This window comes from Micromys minutus (genome assembly GCF_963924665.1).
Source record: "Micromys minutus genome assembly, chromosome: 17".
Classification (NCBI taxonomy): Eukaryota; Metazoa; Chordata; class Mammalia; order Rodentia; family Muridae; genus Micromys; species Micromys minutus.
The window spans coordinates 13516198-13538270 of NC_137952.1; the positions used below are offsets into that span (position 1 = coordinate 13516198).

Below are 22073 nucleotides of genomic sequence, written 5' to 3' on the forward strand. Positions count from 1 at the left end.
TATTCCCTGTGGTTTGTCATAAAAAGCTGAACAAGCAAACCCCCTTTTTTTTTCAGGGAGAATAAATTATTCAACCATATAAATGAATGTCTTTCAGCGAGGCAGCCAGGTAGGCTTAGTGAGATGGGAGTGACATAGACTTTTTAAATACCCTAAATCCTTTTGCGGGCCCAGGATAGGGAGGTGGTGGTGAGACACTGTGCTTTCTGGTCAGTGCTACTGCCTGTTCATAGGAAGGTAGTCCTGCATCCTCTGAAGACGGTGATGGAGACAAGGCAGCTTCCTCGGGGGTTCTGAAAATGATGGAGGGAGTGTATCTGGCTGTTCTTGTGTAGACGGCTGAAGAGCTAAACAGAGAGATGACATTTAGGTTTAAGAGAGGCGAATTTCTCGGTTAACATAATGACATTAAAAAATTCTAGAAGCCATGCTGTGGTGGCAGATGCCTTTAATCCCAGCACTTAGGAGGGAGAAGTAGTCGGATCTTTAAATTCAAGGCCAGCCTAGTGCGTAGAGTGAGTTCTAGGACAGCCAGGGCTACACAGAGAAGCCCTCTCTGGGAAGTTTAAACAAATAAACATTCTAAAGTTCACCGGGCATACCACTCCAGAGGCAGATGTGTCTCTGTGAGTTCAAGGCTGGCCTGGTCTACAGAGTTCCAGGGCACCAGAGCTACACAGAGAATCCCTGACTCAAGTTACAAGAAAAGGAAAATGAAAGTTCACATTTCAGCTAGACCGTACCCAAGATCCAAGTGTCAATACCTCCTCACACAGTCACAAGCATGCACTACCATGCTCAACTTTAAATACATTTATTTATATTTATTTCACATGTATGACTGCCTTCATGTGTGCATGTGTGACTGTGTGTGCATGTGTGACTGTGTGTGCATGTGTGACAGTGGGTGCATGTGTGACAGTGGGTGCATGTGTGACAGTGGGTGCATATGTGCATGCGTGACAATGGGTGCATGTGTGACAGTGGGTGTATGTGTGCATGTGTGACAGTGGGTGAATGTGTGCATGTGTGACAATGGGTGCATGTGTGACAGTGGGTGTATGAGTGCATGTGTGGCAGTGGGTGCATGTGTGACAGTGGGTGCATGTGTGACAGTGGGTGTATGTGTGCATGTGTGACAATGGGTGCATGTGTGACAGTGGGTGCATGTGTGACAGTGGGTGCATGTGTGACAGTGGGTGCATATGTGCATGTGTGACAGTGGGTGCATGTGTGACAATGGATACATGTGTGACAGTGGGTGCATGTGTGCATGTGTGACAGTGGGTGCATGTGTGCATGTGTGACAATGGGTGCATGTGTGACAGTGGATGGATATGTGTATTTGCGACAGCGGGTGCATGTGTGACAGCGGGTGCATGTGTGACAGTGGGTGCATGTGTGACAGTGGGTGCATGTGTGCATGTGTGACAATGGGTGCATGAGTGCATGTGTGACAGTGGGTGCATGTGTGCATGTGTGACAGTGGGTGCATATGTGCATGTGTGACAGTGGGTGCATGTGTGACAATGGATACATGTGTGACAGTGGGTACATGTGTGACAGTGGGTGCATGTGTGCATGTGTGCCAGTGGGTGCATATGTGCATGTGTGACAATGGGTGCATGTGTGACAGTGGGTGCATGTGTGCATGTGTGACAGTGGGTGCATGTGTGACAGTGGGTGCATGTAAGACAGCGGGTGCATGTGTGACAGTGGGTGCATGTAAGACAACGGGTGCATGTGTGACAGTGGGTGCATGTGTGCATGTGTGACAGTGGGTGCATGTGTGCATGTGTGACAGTGGGTGCATGTGTGACAGTGGGTGCATGTGTGACAGTGGGTGCATGTGTGACAGTGGGTGCATGTAAGACAGCGGGTGCATGTGCTTCATAGCAAGTACTTCCTGCACTGACCCATCTTTCCTGTCCCAGTTTAGAATTTTTTATTTGATTGTTTCAGACGAGTCTCTCTATCGCCCTTTTTAGTAAGAGATCTTGTGTCAAAAATAAGGCAGAGAGGCACTGAGAAAAACATCTGACGTTGACCTCTGGCCTCCACACATGAGAGTAAACCAACATACATGTGCATGTATCCATAAGCATCCCCCAAACACACCCCCCACACACCCAGGGGTGGCGTGGGGGTGGAGGGGATACAAATCCTAAACGGGACATAGTGGCCCATTTCTAAAATCATAACATGTGGGAGAAAGAAGGTGGTGCGATCCTTGTCTACATAGCAAATTCAAGTCCAGCCTGGTATGCACAAGGCTTTGTCTTATTTAAAAAACCATCCAGCTGGCCATGGTGGTAAAAACCTTTAATCCCAGCACTTGGGAGGCAGAGGCAGGAGGATTTCTGAGTTTGAGGTCAGCTAACAAAGTGACCCTGTCTTAAAAACAAAACATAACAAAAAACCGAAATGCCCCAAACCAACCAACCAAAAAAAAAAAAAAAAAAAAAAAAAAAAAATCCAACTATTTTTGATAAATGTAAAACTCAATTCATTAATAACACACCAGGTTTACTTTACACGCTGAAGCCCAAAGTAGTCTTTCTACACTTAGCATACCAGAAGTGCTAAGAGCTTTGAAGTCTCGGGTCAGGCTGGGGCTGAAGCTATAGTCTGTCATCTCTGATCAAAGTCAAGCTCCCTGACTCAGTTTCCTTCTCTCTCTGAAGCCCTGGTGCCTGGTTGGTCTTTAACTCTTCCCAAGCAGTAGTTTTGCCTCGTGGTCTAGAGATGGCTTTCCATGGTTATGGAACCCTTGAGCCCTCGCTTCAAAGCCTCCTTTATTCTGGTTTCACAATATTTTTCATAGCTTTCCTCTCTGTTAAGTAGAATTCAAAGTCTCCCTTTTTCTCTCTTCCCCTACCCATCCCTTTTCCTGAAACAGGGTCTAAGGTGGCCTCAGACTCACTGTGTGTTAAGGGTGACCTCAGACTCCTGCCTCTACCTCCTGAGCATTGAGATTACAGGTATGTACTACCATGTCCTAATCATGTGATCCCAGGGTTTGAACCATTGACTTTAGGGATGCTCAGGCAAGAGATCTATCAACTGAGCTACACCCCCAGGCTGCTTCTCTGTGCTTTGACTGGCACTGTTCCATTGTGGAAATGATGTCATTCTGCACTTCTTGGCCAAGTACATACTAAAGCAGTACAGTAGTGTGTAAAGATCTGGGTTTGACTCTTGGCACTGAAAAAGGCTTTGTTCAAGCCTAACCCTCTTTTTCTGTGTTCTCTTCATATTGGGATTGAACCCAGAGTCTTGGGCATGCTATTAGACAAGTACTATGCCATTGAGCTACCATCTCTAGTCATTTTAAAATTCTGGGGGATGGGGTCTTCCTTCCAGGTTGCTGAGCTGGCCTTGAACTCACTATTGAAGCTTATCTTAAACTGGCACTCCTCCTGCCCAGCTCTAGAATTGCAGATTTGAACCTCTACACCCAACAAATCATTTCATAAAACCTTATCAGCTAGCGAAAGCTAAAGCCATGTGGGTCTGATGTTTTCAACGTACAGTTTCCCATTCTGTCCTGAGAATTCCAAACTACACTAATATTTTTTAAAAATTGGTTTGTGTGTCTATATACCTATACAAATACATGTGCATGTGTGCACATGAACAAACATACATACACAAACACACACTCCACACTGTGGAAGTCCGAGGACAACTTTCTCATTCCCATGCAAATCTTTCTCTCTTTTAAAGATTTAATTATTTATTTTATGTATGTGAGTACACTGTCGCTATCTTCAGACACACCAGAGGAGGGTACTGGATTCCATTACAGATGGTTGTGAGTCACCATGTGGTTGTCAGATTTGAACTCAGTACCTCTGGAAGAGCAGTCAGTGCTCTTAACCACAGAACCATCTCTCCAGCATGTAAATCTCAAGGACTGAACTTGGGCCGTCAGGATTAGTGGCAAGTGCTTTTACCTACAAACTACAATTCAAATGTTAATAAACTGAGAAGTTTAGACTTCGAAGTTGGCTGACTAGAAAGTATCAATGCATAAGTTAACGTCCTATAGTTAAGGATAATAAAGAATTAAGACCCTGAGAAGATTTTGAGTAACCTCTAACCCATGTCTACAGTATTTTTCCCACTAAGGGACAGCATTAGGTCTCGGGAGTTGGCTTAGTTAGTGCCAGTTTGTCTTGAAACACTGATAACTTGAGTTTAGATTCCCAGACCTATGTAAAAGCCAGGCACAGGAACACGGGCAGAGCAATCCCAGCATGCTCTATGTCATTGCAGGTGTCTGTTGGATGTTTGTCTGTCCCCTTTGAAGAAATATCAGCTCATGTATCTCTTTTACAGGTTGTCATTTATTGTTTTATTCTCCTGCATCTACCATATATTTTTTAACAGTTTTGTTTTATATGAGCAGCCAGTGCTCTTAACTGCAGAGCTCTCTCTTCAGGCCCTCTTGAGCTATCTATAAAATCTTTGACAGAAAATATGATTTTATTCTGCCAAATCCGAATTTCATTTTTTCTTCGGCCAGAAGTCAAGACAGAACTCAGACTCGCTGCATCTCCAGCTTCCTACCAGCTACCGTGTCTTACCGCTTCCTTTCCCCGAGACAAGTCCAGACCCCTGACCTTCCCTGGGACCCCACACTGGCGTTTCGATGGGCGCTCCTTTATCCTACAGGTTCTTCCTGCTCCGCCTTGCATTATTTGAGCACTGCGTTCCCAGGACGCAACAGATTACTGCTTTCTCAAAAGCAGTCACCAAAAGAGGAACCTTCTTTGAATTCCTCTTGCTCCACCGAGGGTTCACCTGTCACCATCTTCCCCAAGCTGAAATTACCCAGTCCTTTTATGTTCTTTCCTATGTTTAAATTTGGACTCTCATTCTCTGTCTGTCTGTCTGTCTGTCTGAGGTCTGTCTGTCCATACCAAATGGTAATCACTCCATGTCATCTTTGAACAGCTCTCCTTCACTTCCCAGAACTACAGAATGCTTTGAACAGAGGTGGACATTAGTGACAGCAGCACGTGGCTTGTGACATGGGGACTGAGGCAGATTCCTTAGTCAATAGTTTGGAATCAGCTGAGTTTAAAAAGAATTTATTTGGAGGAGGGGGAGGGGCTAACACCTGAAATGTAATACAGAGAATGTCCAATAAAAAGAAAGAGGGGGAAAAAAGAATTTATTTATGACACATCTTAATTAGTTTTACATGAACTGAGGCAGATTCCTTAGTCAGTATTTTGTAATCTGCTGAGTCTAAAAAGAATGTATTTATGGCACATCCTGATTTTAACTTCATATGAACATATGAACGCTGGGCAAATCTGCAATCAGTCCAAGCTCTGAATGGTTTTGCGTTTGGTTGCTCTGTGGTGCTGGGAATTGAAATCAGGGTTTTAAGGACAGCTTAATTTATTTATTTGCTTATTGATTTATTTATACGCTGGGGGATTGAACCCAGGGCCTCACATGTGTTATCCAGGTGTTCTACCATTGTGCATACACCTGGTCTGGAAGCTATGTTTTTTTTTTTTTTTTTTTTTTTTTTTTTCCTAATAGCACAAACACTACCTGGGAAGATAGGAATACCGTTTCTCAAACCTTTGGAACAACTTGAGTTCACAAATGACTGGTAACAACAATAGCTAATACTTCTTCAGAACTATATGCTAATGATCCGGCAGCCATATTGCACAATACCACACAGCACCATTCACGTGTATTTGAGTAAATGCTGCTCCAGTGGAACCACACAGCACAGTGGCTTTGATGGGCATGTGAGTAACATGAGCAAGGACAAAGGTCTCGTCAACTGTGTACTCAATATCTGAGCACTGAATTCCAGCGCCTATACTTCCGCATCCTGCCTAGGACGGCAATAATACACTTTGGTCTCTTTCTGAAATGAATGCTGGTCTCAGATTGCTGTTATTTTAGGGAGGAGTCACATCTCAGAGCACTGCACCAGAATATATAACTCAGGCGATGAATGTAAATTAAAAGAAGATGCTCAGTGTTTTGAAAATACTGCACCGGATTAACCAGTCAGGAACAGGCTACTACTGTCTGACCCCACTTGTGTGAGGTTACAGGAGTAAAAGTCACAGGCGAAGGTAGGATGGCAGGTAGGATGGTGCTGAGCTTAGCCTGAGGACTTGAGCAGGACAAAGGTGTGGCTAGGTTCACAGACATGGAGCTGGGGATGGTTGTAAAGTCAAGTGAGATGGATTCTGAACTCAACCTACTTACAAGAGGAGAGACGTTGTTTTATATTGTTTTAAATAACAAAATTAAGTTGCAAATGAGAACATATAGTATGCACACCAAATCAATAATAATGATGATGATGATGATAATACTTTTTTTCTTTTTTTTTTCATTTGTGTGTGTGCAAATGTGCATGTACATGTGTGCATGTATATGTGGAGACCAGAGGGCAACTTCAGATGCTGGGATATTTTTTGTTTGAGACAGAGACCCTGTCTCTCTGTGTAGCCCTGGCCATGTCACTGTCCTTCCTTGCCTGCCTTCGGCACCCTCAGACTGGTCAAAATAAAAATCTGCTGGCCAATAAACGGAGGCAGGATTAGAAGGCAGAGGGAGGAACTCTGGGAAAGAGACAGGAGCAGCAGAGTTGCCATCCAGAGGAAGGCAGGTGTATGAAGCTAAGGAGCGGTCACTAGCCATGTGGCAGACAGAATAGTATAGACAGGGTAAATGAGCTACAAGCTGGTCAGGGAACAAGCCTATCTCGAGGCCTAGGCATTTACTAATAAATAAGCCTTCAGGTCTTTATTTGGGAACTGGGGCGTGGGTGGAAAAGCCTGTGGCTACACCCTGGCTTTTTACATGGGTACTGAGGTCCAATTCAGACTTTAAACTTCTGTAATAAACACGTTACTGACTTGAGTTACCTCTCCAGCCCAGTGGCTATTTCTAAAACATAAGTTGTGAGTTTTTTTTTTTTTTTTAAGGTTTTTACTTATTTATTTATTTGTGATAGGGTCTCACTATGTAGCCCTGGCTTTCCTAAAACTCACTCTGTAGACCAGGCTGGTCTCGAACTAAGAGACCCACCAGTGTCTGCCTCCAGAGTGCTGGGATTAAAGGCATGTGGCATTACTGCTCAACTATGTTTGTTATTTTTATTTTATTTTAATTTTAATTAAAATTTGAAGATGAAGATGATGAGATGATGTGTAGGAGTGTTTGATGTGGGTGAGTCTGCATGTCACAGTGTGCATGTGGGTCAGATTTATGTCCTTAGACTTTTGTAGCATGTGCTTATTAGATGGCCATCTTACTGATCTGGTCAGGAATGATTGATTGATTGATTGATTGATTGACTGAGGCAGAGACTCACTACATAGCCATAGATGGCCTGGAATTCACTACGTAGACCAGGCTAGCCTTGAATTCACAGAGATCTACTTGTCTCTGCCTCCCAAGTACTAGGATTAAAGGAGTGTTCCCCAGAATTTTTGTTTATTTGCTTATTTTAATTTTTACTTTGCTAACATCTTAAAATGTTAGTTATTTATTTGTGAGTGTGTGTTTGTGTGTGCGTGCATATGTGTGTTAAATATGTGCTCAGTGCCCTCAGAAATCAGAAGAGGACATCAGTGCTTCTGGATCCGGAGTTACAGATGGTTGTAAACTATCATATTGGTGTTGGGAATTGAACTCAAAGTCAGTGCTGTTAATCGCTGAACCATTTCTCCAGCTCCAATAAGTAATTTTTAAAGTGAAAACTCTGACAGACAACCAAAGTCAGAAAACTGACAAAAGAAAAAGATATTATAAAACTTTAAGAGGAATCGGGTTTTTTTTTCCTCGTTCATTCTCAGAGATAAGAAAAAAAATTTCCCCCGAGTCTCTGTCTCAGTCAATTAATCAATCAATCAATCATTATTCATTCCTGACCAGGCCAGTGGAATGACCATCCAATAAGACCATCTTATAAAACCTGAGGACATAAATCTGACCCACAAACCCTATGTAAAGGAAGGAGACCATCAACTTCACAAAAGGGGCAGGAGAGATGGCTCAGCCATTAAGAGTGCCCACTGTCCTTGCAGAGTATTGGAGTTTCATTCCCAGCACTCACATCAGGTGGCTTACAGCTGCCTCTAACTCCAGCTGCTGGAAATGCCCTTGGGCATTCTCAGGTACTTGCACACATGCACATAAACTCATGCAAGTAAGCACATACACAAAAATAAAAATAATTTAGTAGAGTTTAGTGGGCCTTAGAGGTATGTCTGCAATTCCAGAATTCAGGGTTTATTAATTCAAGACCCCTACATGGGATACATATAGAGTTTGAGGCCAGCATAGGTTACCTGGTGAGATAATGTCTCAGATAACAAAGGTAGTGAGGGGGAGAATTTGCTTTAAGGTCCTTTATTAAACAGTAGCAGAATTAACATCCGAACTTTTGCCTTCTGATTTCTAGTTGAATATTCTTCCTCCACACATTATTTCATTTGATATGAAATAATTAAGAACAGTCTTATCCCATAAATTTAAACAGTGTAAATTAAAGTTTTCTGGTTTCCTATTAGTCTATATTTAGACCTGAATTGTATAATCGTCTTTTAAAGTGAATGGAAGCCTTCCATCTGTAACCGATTAGGGATGGGGTTGTCAGTTAGTGGTGGAGTGAGGCCTGGTTTTAATTCCTAGTGGTGGGAGAAGAATATGTGGTCCTCAACATGAGCTTTTTCTCTGACTTTGAAAGTGTAAGCTGGAATCTACAAGCATCAATATTAGCAGCTCCCTTAGCACCTAGTGTTCCTTTTAAAAATGTCTTCACCAAATCATTAAGATGATCAGCATTGGGCTGGAGAGATGGCTCAGTGGTTAAGAGCACTGACAGCTCTTCCAGAGGTCCTGAGTTCAATTCCCAGCAACCACATGGTGGCTCACAATGAGGTCTGATGCCCTCTTCTGGTGTGTGTCTGAAGACAGCTACAGTGTACTCATATAAATAAAAAATAAATCTTAAAAAAAAAAGGTGATCAGCATCTGTGCTGGTTCATTTTTGCCAACTTAACACAAGCTACAATCATCTGAGAAGACAGAAACTCAACTGAGAAAACGTCTGTCAGACTAATCAGTAAGCAGACAAGTCTATGCGGCATTTTCTTGACTGTAGGCAGGGCCAACTCTGGATAATGGTCTTGAATGCTACAAGAAAGTAGGCTGAGTAAGTCAGTAAACATGGTCCTCCATGGCCTCTGCTTCAGTGCCTGCCTTGACGTCCCTCAATAGACTGTGACCCAGGACTTGTAAGCCAAATACACCCTTTTCTCCTCAAGTTGCCTTTAGTCATGGTGTTTTATCCCAGCAGAAGAAACCTAATCAAGATCGTTGTGCAAATAATTATGATCCCTAGGAATCCTTATCAATCTATGTTAATGTACTACTTATCCTTAATTGGTAATAATTTTGTTTTACTATTTTTAAGGTATCAATAATAGTTTAAAGTCAGGTTACCACCCACACCTTAAAACAAGGTGTCATATGTCCCAGACTGGCATCCAGTTTGTTACATAGCCAAGATTTATCTTGAACTTCTTATTCTCCTGCCTCTAGCCCCTGCCCCACCCACTCAGTGCTGGTATTTTGCAGGCTTGTGCCACCACACCAGATGTATGTGGTGCTGGGAGGGAACCCAGGCCTTCTTGAACACTAGCCAAACCCTCTACCAACTGAGTCACACTTCTTGTCACTGAATTAATTTGCTTCTGATACACAGACCTGTTAAGACTTTCTGTTTCTGAAAAGAATGGAACGGTGGCGTGGAAAGGAGTGGCATACACATTTAGTAGGCAAGCTCTCTACTGCTGAGCTTCAGCTCCAGGCTTTGAGACAAGTCTCTGCATGTAGTCCAGACAAGTGCTGAGCTTGAATCCTTTTCCCCTACCTCTCAAGTGCAGGGACTGTAGCTATGAGCAGCTACACCTAGATCTTGTATTCTTTTGAAGGATCTTAGAAATAGTACCATTAGCATATGTTTGTCATGACTCACAGGTACCCTCATACATACTAAATAAATACACTTAAAAAAATCTTGCAATACCCAGACACTATTGCGGATGCCAAGAAGTGCATGCTGACAGGAACCTGATATAGCTGTCTCCTGAGAGCCTGGCAAATACAGAGGTGGATGCTCATAGCCAACCATTAGACTGAGAACAGAGTCCCCAGTGGAGGAGTTAGAGAAAAGAGCTGAAAGAGTTTGCAACCCCATAGAAAGAACAACAATATTAACCAACCAGAGCCCCCAGAGCTCCTAGGGACTAAACTACCAACCAAAGAGTACACATGGAATGACCCATGGCTTTAGCCACATATGTAGCAGAGGATGGCCTTGTTGGGCATCAGTGGGAAGGGAGGCCCTTGGCCCTGTGGAGGCTCGATATCCCAGTGTAGGGGAATGCCAGGGTGGGGAGGTGGGAGGGAGAGGGTGAGTGAGTGGGTGGGTGGGGGAGAACCCTCATAGAAGAAGGGGGAGAGAGGATGGGATGGGGGCTTCTGGAGGGGAAAGGAGAAAAGTGGATAACATTTGAAATGTAAATAAAGAAAATATCTAATAAAAGAAAAGAAAAACAATCTTGTAATAGCTTTATCAGGTTGTAAATATGGATGTTAAAACACCAAACATCTGTCAGCCTAGAGTTTGGGAAGACATCACTAAGTGTACTGTGAGGCCTTAACTGTCCCTGGAGTAGAGAAGACAGTTAACAGAGAAACTGGCAAAATATACATGTAGTTTAGTTAGTGATGGTGTTACAATGTTTTTATGTATGTGTGTGGGGGCCAGAGGTCAACATCAGTGTTTTTCGCAGTTACTCTCCACTGTATTTTTTGAGACAGGGTCTCTCACTGAACGGTAACTTGCTGATTAAGCTAGGTTGGCAAGTTCTAGGGCGTCATTGTCCCCATCCCCCTGAAACTGGATGACAGGCTCATGCTGCCACACTGAGGTTTTCTAGTTGCTGGCAATCTGAACTCAGGTCTTATGCCTGTGCAGAATGGAACTTACTGACTGAGCCGTATCTCTGGCACTATCTGCTTAGTTTTGACAGATCTGCTATGGTAACATATTTGGAAATAATGGGAGGAACTGGGCAAAGGATGTATGAAAAGTCTCTGTGCTCACTGCAGTCTTCTTGATTATGTAAGATTATTGTAAAGAGCTAACAACAAAAAGCTATCAGTTTGATCTACTTAAAAATAATCATACAGAATGCATACTAATAAATTTAATATTTTGACTTACCTCGGGTATGGCTGCCTGTTACACTTGGTGATACATAGGTAGTAGCCAAGTAAGCCAAAAACAACTAAGAATACTCCAGCAACAATTAATCCAGTCAGCAGGCCCATAACATCAATTTTCTCTTTGTTAACATCTTTAAAAAAAATTAAAAAGCATAAAATTAATAGCCTGATTGAAAAGCATCATTCATAATTTCAATACATTTCAATAATTGAGAAGATTCTCATCACCGATAGCTAATTTATCCTCTCTCTCTCTCTCTCTCTCTTTGTTATTGTTGTTTCTTGAGAAAGGGATTCTGGCTGTTCTGGAACTAGCTCTGTAGACAAGGCTGGCCTTAAACTCAGAGAGCCACCTGCTTCCGCTTACCCAAGTGTTAGGATAAAAGGCCAGTCTTTGTCTTAGAGTATTAGAAAATCTACCTGAAAAAATATAAATGATATTTGTTTTTTAAGTATATATATATATAAATACATATACATATGATATATGATATGTTTACTCTGTGTGTGTTGGGGGTCATATACATATATATGATATATGATATGTTTACTGTGTGTGTGTTGGGGGTAATCATGGCACATCTATGGATGTCAGAAAATAATTTTTGAGAGTGGTTTTTCTCCTTCTACCATGTAAGTCCTGAGAGTTGAACTCAGGTTTCATGGCAAGAATCTTTACCCACTAAGCCATCTTACCAGCTCTTAAATGGTATTTCTTAGACACTCGATTCTTTTGTTTATTAAACAGGTCATATTATATGAATAATATCTAACAGTAAGTCGGCTAAACATGTACTTTTCTCAGCTAAATACATTTTGGTACATTGATTAGCCAACCTTGTAACAGTCTCCTTCAGGAGGAGCTTAAGACAAATGAAAGAATCAAGTGCAAGATTAATTAAATGACCAAAATGAGGCTAGAAGAGGAAACAGGTGGAAGGCATTTTAATAAAACAACTGGTTAGCAAGAACAAAGTGATAATCAGACGGGACCAGGATCTACAGTTCTGTTGCATAGTGCGGTAGCTCTTGCTGATAACTTACTGGATATTTCAAAATAAAAGACTTTGCGTATTATCACCTCAGATAAATGATAAATGCTTGATGTGATACTTATGTTAATTGTCTTGATTTGATTACTGCACATTGTATGTGGATGTTAAAATTAGATACAATTATTGTGTATCAAATTACTTTCTAAAGATTTATTTATTTACTTTATGTATGTAAGCAAATTGTGGCTCTCTTCAGACACACCAGAAGAAGGCATCAGATTCCATTACAGTTGGCTGTGAGCCACCACGTGGCTGCTGGGAATTGAACTCAGAACCTGTAGAAGAGCAACAAGTGCTCTTAACCGCTGAGCCATCTCTCCACCCCTGTATCAAATTATTAAAAAAACAAGAAAGCCGCTTTCGATGAGCAACACAGAAAAAAACGAAGCCTTGCCCTTCTCCAGAAGCTTCTCAGTTCTAACACGCTCCTCCTGGTTTGTTTTTATTTTTTCTTTTTCTCTTTAGTACCAGAGGTTGAACTCTGACTTTTGTACATGCTAGACATATATCCTACTGTTGAGATAAATCTCTGGTCATCCTCCTCTCCCTGCTCCCAGGGATCTGTGGGTTTTCTAGAGTCCAGGCTTCAGTATGTAGCCTGTGAAGGCAACCGATGAGATTTCAGGTATACACCACCATATCCAGTTTTTCGCCATTTTGAAGCTCAAACCTGAGGCTTCAGGCAGGCAAGCACTGTACCAGCTGTGTGAGTGTGTGTGAGTGTGTGTGTGTGTGTGTGTGTGTGTGTTGCTGGGGATCAAGCCTAGGGGCATGAGCTTGCTCGGTAAACACTCCGTAACTGAAGCTGCATTCCCAGCCTTATCTTCAACCTTATCCAGCAATCTCATTTACCTACCATAGGGAGTCTGTTCACTTGTAACAGTAACAAAAGAAAAAGTGATACTAGTTCATAAATAGAACTTACAGAGCCCCACATTTGTGCAGGTTTGAACTTTGCCAAGCTGCTTAAAATACCTTTGTGCCCATTAGCTCATTTCCCGACTATCTCACCATACTTGATTTTCACTGTGTAAACAGATGAAGGCAGCCTTCTGTCTCCCACAGCCCGGAATACAATTGGGAAACCGTCCTCGCTCGGTATGCATGTTGAGCAATAGCCGAACTCAAACATCAAAAACTAAAACGGACTACCACGGGGAAAGGTGAGGAAAGCATTACTGTGGTTCTTCGTTTTACCTGATTTTGTGGTTGGTCCTTTCATTGAATAATCCTGCCAAAATGCGATCTAGGAAGAAAAGACAAAAAAAAAGAAAAAAAAATTAAGTTTATGTAACTTCTCGTTTCTTTTGTTTCCTGTGACCTACCGTGGAGGTGGTAAGCTCTGCATGTGACACAGTTGAAGGGAGTGACGCCTTCTGCCCTTCCTGCTGCCTGATTAACCGGTGCAGAGGTTGTTGCCAGTTTCAGCTCTCGATTCCCATGGCTAGTCCCCCTCACCCAGCTGAGGCTCTTTCTTAGACAGTGGGGACTATCACATCTGAGAGGAAGCAAGGGTACCAAATGGGGGAGTTGGGCATGATTTTCTGCACTGGTTTGCTGACTTGCAAAGTTATCTCTGAGGCAGTTTAGGTTCTGTGTGCTTTGAAAGAACACACAATTTTTCATTTGTGAGGAAGCATAATTAAATCAGACAATATATTTTGCTTAATTATGAAAACATCATTAAACCCCAGGCATGGCTAGAGAGAAAAGTCTTTGTCTTTCCACCTTGGAACATGAAGTAAATATTTTCAGGAAATGAGTGGCCGGCAAGGACTACGGAGGAATAAATAACTAGGGTTCCTCACTATGCAGTTGGAGGATCCCCAGGGAGCGGTAAAGAACAAAGAAGAATGCTTGTGAAAGGGGAGCAGGCCTGGCATTGCTTGCAAACAGAGAAAGCAAAGCACCTAACATTCCTCTAGAGAATTCCATATTCCGGCAGGCACCATGAAACTTGTCTGTTTTCTATATGACCTAGGTTAACGGGCAGGTTTTAATTCTGTTTTCATGGAGAACTTTAAAAGCATTGGGAGTTGAAGAGATGGCTCAGCGGATTAAGACCACTTGTTGCTCTTGCGGAGGACTCAGGTTCAGTTCCCAGTAACCACACTGTAATTCACAACCATCCATAACTTCAGTTCCAGGGCACTGGGAAGTCCTCATCTGACCTCAGGCACAGCGAACATGTGTTACACAGATTTACACGCAGACACAACACTCATACACATTTTTTAAAAAGGGGGGGGAATTTATTTTTTTTAAAGTTATTGAGATCACATTTTTAAAATCTTATTTATTCTTTTATATTGAGTACACTGTTGCTGTCTTCAGACACACCAGAAGAGGGCATCAGATCCCCTTACAGATGGTTGTGAGCCACCATGTGGTTGCTGGGAATTGAACTCAGGACCTCTGGAAGAGCAGTCAGTGCTCTTAGCCGCTGAGCCATTTTAAAAACAGTTCTTTTTTCTTCCTGAGGCTGGGTATGATGGTACATGTTTTTAATTCCAGCATTCAGAAGACAGAGGCAGGAGGATCTTACTTACTTACTGAGCCTTCCAACTCAAAAAAAAAAAAAAAAAAAAAAAATCTGCCTTAAATTACATAGACAAATCAATGAAATCCTAGACACCAGAGCCCACTTTACAGCCTCAGTGCCAGAGGCTAGAAGGAGGGCTCAGTGGCTGAGAGAGCTTGCTATACAATCAGAGTCCAGCAGCTCATCCCTTAAATACCTTTAACTCTAACTCCATGGAATCTGACACTCTTCTAGCCGAGTGTTCATAGGTACCCATATGCACATATATGTGCTCACACAGACACATATATACACATAAATGAAATAAATCTATTAACAAACCACACAACATCCTCAGTGCCTGCACATAAAGGAATCATAAATAAATAGCTGAACTATAGATACGGGCAATCAAAAAAGATCACTAAGAGGAGAAACTGTGTGTACAAAGTCTTAAGTGATTGATGCTTCTAGTCAAAGAACTAACTCCGATAATGTCTTAGTGAGGTTGCTGTGGGTGGGACCTAAGGGTGTGTGCTTTTTAGTGCAGTAGCCTATGAGCCATTTTCAAATAATATCTTGAATTAAAATTCACATGCACTGAGACTAACACATGGCCAGGCATGGTGGTGGTGTACATCTTTAATGCCAGCACCCTGAAGGCAGAAGCAGGAGGATCTCTCTGAGTTTGAAGCCAGCCTGGTCTACATTGGAAGTTCTAGGATATCTAGAGCTATACACAGAGACCATGTCTCAAAATAAATAAGTAAATAAATAGTTACAGCAAAGCCCATAATTTGTTAATTACTATAAACCTAGCTGATTACATATACAAAGCCAACTTTAAAGAGGCCTACTTAGCATTTTAAGAAATGGAAACAGGTAATAGGCATATGATTTTAATTTTATTTAAAGCACACAGGTTGGTCTGGAGAGATGACTCAGTGGTTAAGAGCACTGACTGCTCTTCCAGAGGTCCTGAGTTCAATTCCCAGCAACCACATGGTGGTTCACAACCATCTGTAATGGGATCTGATGCCCTCTTCTGGTGTGTCTGAAGACTCACTGTACTCATATAAATAAAATAAAAATAAATCTTTAAAGAAAAATAAAGCACACAGGCCTATAATGTATTAATTTAGTGCCACTTTCTCAAAGTATAATGAAGTAACTTTGCAGATAATTGATATCACTAGACAATTACCGTATTTTCGTCATCCCCCAAAATCTCTCTGGCTTCTTCATAATTACAAAACTCCTCATAGCACTCTCTCTCCAGGTCTCCGGGAGTGAAAAGTTCTAAATCAAATCTATTGTACAGGAGGCGGCGGTGCATAAAGATGTTCGCTGCTTCTTTTGATGCAAAGACTAAAAAAGAAAAGGAAAAAAAAGATTTCAAATGCAATAAAGACAACACAGAAACTTCCTGTTTTAACTGGAGGAAAAAGAAATCGTTCTCTTGACATGAGTGAACTGTACTAGCCTCTCCTGGATGATTTTCAGATTCGCCTCCATGAGTAGCATTCGTGACATGGCTCCTGGAGAATGTTAACAATTCCAGACAATACCTGAGTTGCTTATGCCCCAAATTATTAACATAAAAATTAATAAAGGATGACTATCCTTCTAGATGTTGTCCCCCTGTAAGTAGCAGATGCGACTACTCTACTTCCAAAGGTTGGTTCCCTATTAATTTTCCTTCTCTCCTTTTTTTTAGTGCTAGGATCCAACTGAGGGCCTATTAATAACATTACTATGCTTTTTTGGTGTGTGTATGTGTTAGTGTGTGTGCACCTGCGTGTGCATGTGTGTGCACGTGTCTGTATTTGTGTGTGAGATGTGTTAGTGCACCTACCCATTTGGAGGCCAGAAGAGAATGTTAGGTGTCCTGTTCTATCTCTCTCCCCATCTTACTCTTTGAGGCAGAGTCTCTCACTGAACCTGAAACTTTGGTTATTCTGGCTGGTCAGCAAATTCCCAGAATCCACCGGTGCTAGGGTTACAGGCGTATGACTATAGCCATTATTGGCTTTTTCATGAGTGATGTGGATCAAGGTTGAGCTGTCAGGGTTGTATAACTAGAGCTCTTACCCATTAACTGGTCTCCTCAGTCCCAAATTAACATTTATATGTTGAGGGCTTTTTTTTTTCAAAAACATTTATGTATGTATGTATGTATGTATGTATGTATGTATTTATTTATTTATTGTATATAGTATATTTCACTGTCTCCAGACACACTAGAAGAAGGCATCAGATCCCATTAAAGATGGTTGTGAGCCACCATGTGGTTGCCGGGAATTGAACTCAGGACCTTTGGAAGAGCAGTCAGTGCTCTTAACCACTGAGCCATCTCTCCAACCCTGTTGAGGGTTTTATATAAGCTTATTCTAAAAGATAAGAATTCCATACACCTAAGTTTATAAAATGATATGCTAATTCGGAGATTAACTTGTATCCATTCATCCTTCAGATAAATGTTCACAGTACTTTGTGGGATTTCTTCCACGTTTGTTGAGGAATCAGTGAGAACTATAATGAGGTGGAACATGTGAGAGAGTGAGGCAGGAGTACCTTGTCCTGGAATCCAGCCTGGGCTACACAGCAAGGTTGATAGCAGAAAGCAAGGGAGCGGAACAGAAATACCATTTATACATTTTATAATCTCAGGGTGGCCATATTCTGTCTTAAGAATAAAGAATACTCATGCTTTGCCCAAGATTTCTTTCTGTACATTGACTATCTAAAGAGGATAGAATCTTCTAGATTGCTCTTAACCAATGCACGAGTCTCTGTCCATAAATGGCTACCAAGCACTAGAAAAGTGTTTAGTCTAACAGACATAAAAAACACAGAGAATTTTAAATTTCATCTTGGAAAGCATGTGAAAGAGCACAGGCAAGTCTCAGATTGTGTAGACTTTGTAAAAGCATTGTGGATACTAGGTAAAATTTAAAACATCACTAAAATCTATTTCACCTCCTTCTTTCTGCTCGTTACTTTATTTTATTATTATTTATTAAATTAATTAATTACTTTAAAAATATTTATTTATTTTATATAAGTACACTGTAGCTGTCAGACACACCAGAAGAGGGCATCTGATCCCATTACAGATGGCTATGAGCCACCATGTGGTTGCTGGGAATTGAACTCAGGACCTCTGGAAGAGCAGTCAGTGCTCCTAACCACTGAGCCATCTCTCCAGCCCAATTAATTACTTCTGATGCAGGATCTCCCTATGTAGGCCTAGAACTTGTTATGCAGATCAAGCTGGTCTTCAACTTATAGAAATAATATATCAAGACTGCTAGGATCTAAGGTGCACACCTCCACGCCTGACTTTTTTTTGCTTTTCAAATTATGCCTATTTGAAAAAAAAATTATTTCTGTGATTCACATATTGTTATTATTATTACTCCAGAGTGTTAGTTTCCTACTCCTTTTTTTTTTTTTTCTGGCAGTGCTGGAGATGACAGCCAGGGTGTCACACGTGCTGGGCCAGCACTCTGTCACGGAGCCACAGGCCTAGTCTTGTACCAGTTTTTTTGTTATAACAATATATGGGCTGTTGGAACCAAGAGACGGTAGGTACCTTGTAAGATAATTGCTTTATCTCACAAGGCAGAGGCCGGGATGCCTGAACACTTGTTCTTTCTCCCCTGTCCTCTTGGAATTCCTTGCTCTGCCTTGGGGAACGAAGCCCCTGTCACCCCTCATTGGCACTCCTGCAGTGGCATGTAAGTGATCTCCTGGTTCCTTTACAACTTGATGCTAACACGATAGCCAGAGAGAGAGTCTGTTTAAGAAATGCTTTGGCAGGAGCATTAAAGGTGGCAGTGCAGACCTTTAGTCCCGGCACTCAGGAGACAGCGGCAGGCAGATCTCTGTGAGTTCCAAGACAGCCAGGGAAATGTAGAGACACACACATATGTACATATATGTATGTGTTATATATATATATATAATATTACATGTTTATATATATTTATATATTAACAACTTTTTTTCTGGGAATAATGAGCCTTTAATCCCAGCACTCACAAAGCACAGGCAAGTGAATCTCTGTGAGTTTGAAGTCAGCCTGGTCTACATGGCAAGTTTCAGGCCAATCAGAGCTACATAGTGAGACCCTATCTAAAAATAGTAAAGAGATTAGAACAACAAACCCCTTTTTTCCTACTTTGCCTTTTCAAAAATTTCTAACAGCATTCTCTAAGAGTAATAGAAAAAAAACACTACATAAAAAAGAAAAGAAAAGCAATGACCCATACCTTCTAATGGCAACACTGGGTTGTAGAATGTGAACATATCTTACTTTTCAAAACAAAACAGAGTATGAAGAACCATTGCTGACTCTCCCACAGCCTGTCATCTGACTCATGGGTATCCATCCACCCTGTCCTGAGACCCAGTAAGGCTACTTTTCTTTCTGGATAGGGTGTTTCTCTGCGTCCTAAGCTGGCCTGGAACTTACTATGTACCCAAGGCTGACTTTGAGCCCATAAAGATTTCCCCCAAGTGCTGGGATTATAGTTGTGTGCTGCCCCAACAGGCTATCAAAACTACTTTTGATCAGGAAACAAAAGAAATAGAGCTATCAACATGTTTACGTTTCCTGAAATGATATTTATGATAATGTCATAAATATAACCTCGTATGAACATGACATGGTAATTGACTTTCACTTACATGTGCCTTCCTGGACCTGCAGTTTGCCACTTCTCTGCGTGTGATATCAGCTCTGTCAGCAGCTAGCCTTACAGATAACCTTCAAGGCCAGCTCCATTTTCCTTGCTTTCCTCTCGATCTCAGGAGGAACACTGTCATGTTTGCTTCTATTTGGAAAGCAGCAAACTTTCCCGGAATGTCCAGGGCTCCTAGTGAGGGATGATACCTTCCTTCCCTTTGACTGATGCGTGTGTCAGGGGAGGGTACATGGCTTTTGAGCCTGTGTTTCTCTTGTGCTGAATTCTCCTAAGAGGTTGCCTGTCCACGAAGTCCACAGTTACAAATTCACTACTAAGATACTTCATTTTTCTCTAAGATGTTTCCTAAATGAGATTCTGCTGTTTCAACAGTGTCTGAAGAGTTTTAGCAGACCTCTCTGGGGGCTCCCTTCCCCACCCTCAGTTTCAGTAATAATTACTTCCAGACACACAATCTCACTTTGTATAGTTTCAGTTACTCTAGGCCAACCAATGCCTAAAAAGTGAAAGAATCGCCTGGCCTCCCAAGTAACAAGATAACGCCTGTCCTTCCATTCCCTTCTGTCTGGAATCTGAACCAACCGTTTGTTCACAGCGTGCACAGTGTACGCACCACCTGCTCGTTAGCCATTTTGAACAGACCACATCTGGTAATACGTCAGGCTTATCTACAATACTATCTGAGGTTTCAGGCATCTGTGGGGGTTAAGGGGTGGGAGTTGGGGGTCAAGGGGGAGTTGATGGTGGTTGAACTGCACCAACTGAGGATAAGGGGAGGGATAGTGTGCCTTTAGCATTTCCTTGCATCTTGTCTTACTTGCAGATGGGAAGCTCTGCCTGAGTTTCACGCAGCTCTCCCAGCACGAGCAGCTGCTCCCGACTCTTCCGGGGTCGGGTTTGTTTCAGGGTCCTCCGTTCCCCTTCTTACTTCTGTTACTGAGCTTACTGAGGATATCTGCTTACCCCACCTTGACCAGCAGAGCCAAAGCTCCTCTAAGACAAGAATGGTAGTCCCGTCTTGGTCTCCAGCAGCCAGTAGAGGGCCTGACACACAGTGTGTGCTTGCTTATACATGGCTCCTGACTCATTTTCCTTTCCCTCAAACAGCTGTAGCCCTCTGCACTTGGCTCCAACTTCTGAATTATCTTATGATGTTTGTGACAGGAAGCCCAATGGCTGGCATGTGGATGAATGCACTCACAACCATCCCAGACAGCAGCATCTGCGTCTCTCCCGTGCATGGACCTTTACTGCCAGTGGACTGCGGATAATGGGGGGCTGGGGCAAAACAAGGATCCCTTTCATTCTAACAACCTCTCTGCTTCAAATTTGCCTATCCAATTACCTAGAACTTTGCCATTAGAATTCGATTCCTTTAGGCCCAAGCACTGCCCTTTTCTAACACACACACACACACACACATACACACACACACACACACAGAGAGAGAGTGAAAAGAGCACACTTCATCAATCATTAATAAGTCTGCCAGGAGTATTAGTAACAGATCCTACTCAAGTGAAAACAAACTGAGAACTGATCTGATAAAAGGGGTGAGGAATCATACAGGACAGGAATGTGTGAGCTGAGTAAATCCAAAGTTCTGGTGCTGGTGGCAAAACCCAGTAACTAAGTAGGGAGAAGGATTCGGAGAGCCTAGAGCTTATCTGCTTTTTTTTCCTTCTCACTTCTGGTTTTGCTAGGTTAGGCTTTTCAAATGGAAGCAGGAACCAATTGGTTTGTGACCTGTAACCGAGAATTCTGGGCCAGCAAGCTACACTTAATCTCTCAGGCATCTGCCTTTATCTAGACAACGTTTGGAACGATGACCAGAAGGGTCATCCTGCCCTCCAGTCCCATCATTCTACTGAGGAAGTCGGTCAAGACTAAGGGGGTAGAGTTCCTTGCTCGGAATCTCACAAATCCAGACTAGGGGACAGGATGTCTGTGGCTCAGCCGCAGGGCGCTTGTCTGTATGGGAACTCCCAGCGGAGCGCAAACAAGTCCTGACAAGAGTCTGGCTTCCCTGTCAATCTTTCCAAGAAGCCGCCTTGCTCTTTATAACACACAGCTTCACTGACTTTTCGGACTTCGAAACAGGCTTTCAATTCAGTTAACCACAAAGCAGGTGTTAAACATCTGTTTACTAAGGGAGATAAGTCTGTTCATATTGTAGTTAAAACCCCACAACTCTAAACAAGAAAGCCACAAATTAAAACAAAGGATATACTGTTGCTCAGTGGTTCACGAGGGCGTGTAATTCCCCCTACCACACGTTGGCTCGAGATCTATACAGCAGACCGCTTCTGGTTTCCAGAAGGGTTTTCCCCAAGTCGGCAACCATGCCTACTTACCTTCTTCTGGGGCATGTTTGGAATCCTTTAGGCTTCTTGTGCAAAGAGGGACTGCGAGGATAAGTCTGGGCAGCTGACTGAGTACGATCAGAAGTGGAAACATAGTCTAGCAACTGTCAAACTAAAACAAAAGTGACAAAGACAC

At 42.3% G+C, this 22073-nt stretch overlaps 1 protein-coding gene across 1 annotated transcript; it reads right to left on the bottom strand.

Moving 5' to 3' along the window:
- Positions 1-115: 115 nt before the first annotated feature.
- Positions 116-22031, bottom strand: PRRG4 (proline rich and Gla domain 4; the record flags this gene model as incomplete). Its single annotated transcript, XM_080931232.1, has 5 exons — positions 116-347; positions 11288-11420; positions 13542-13590; positions 16070-16233; positions 21929-22031. The coding sequence occupies 5 exons, from the start codon at positions 22029-22031 to the stop codon at positions 116-118; spliced, it is 681 nt and encodes a 226-aa protein (XP_080787358.1).
- Between the last annotated feature and the right edge of the window lie 42 nt (positions 22032-22073).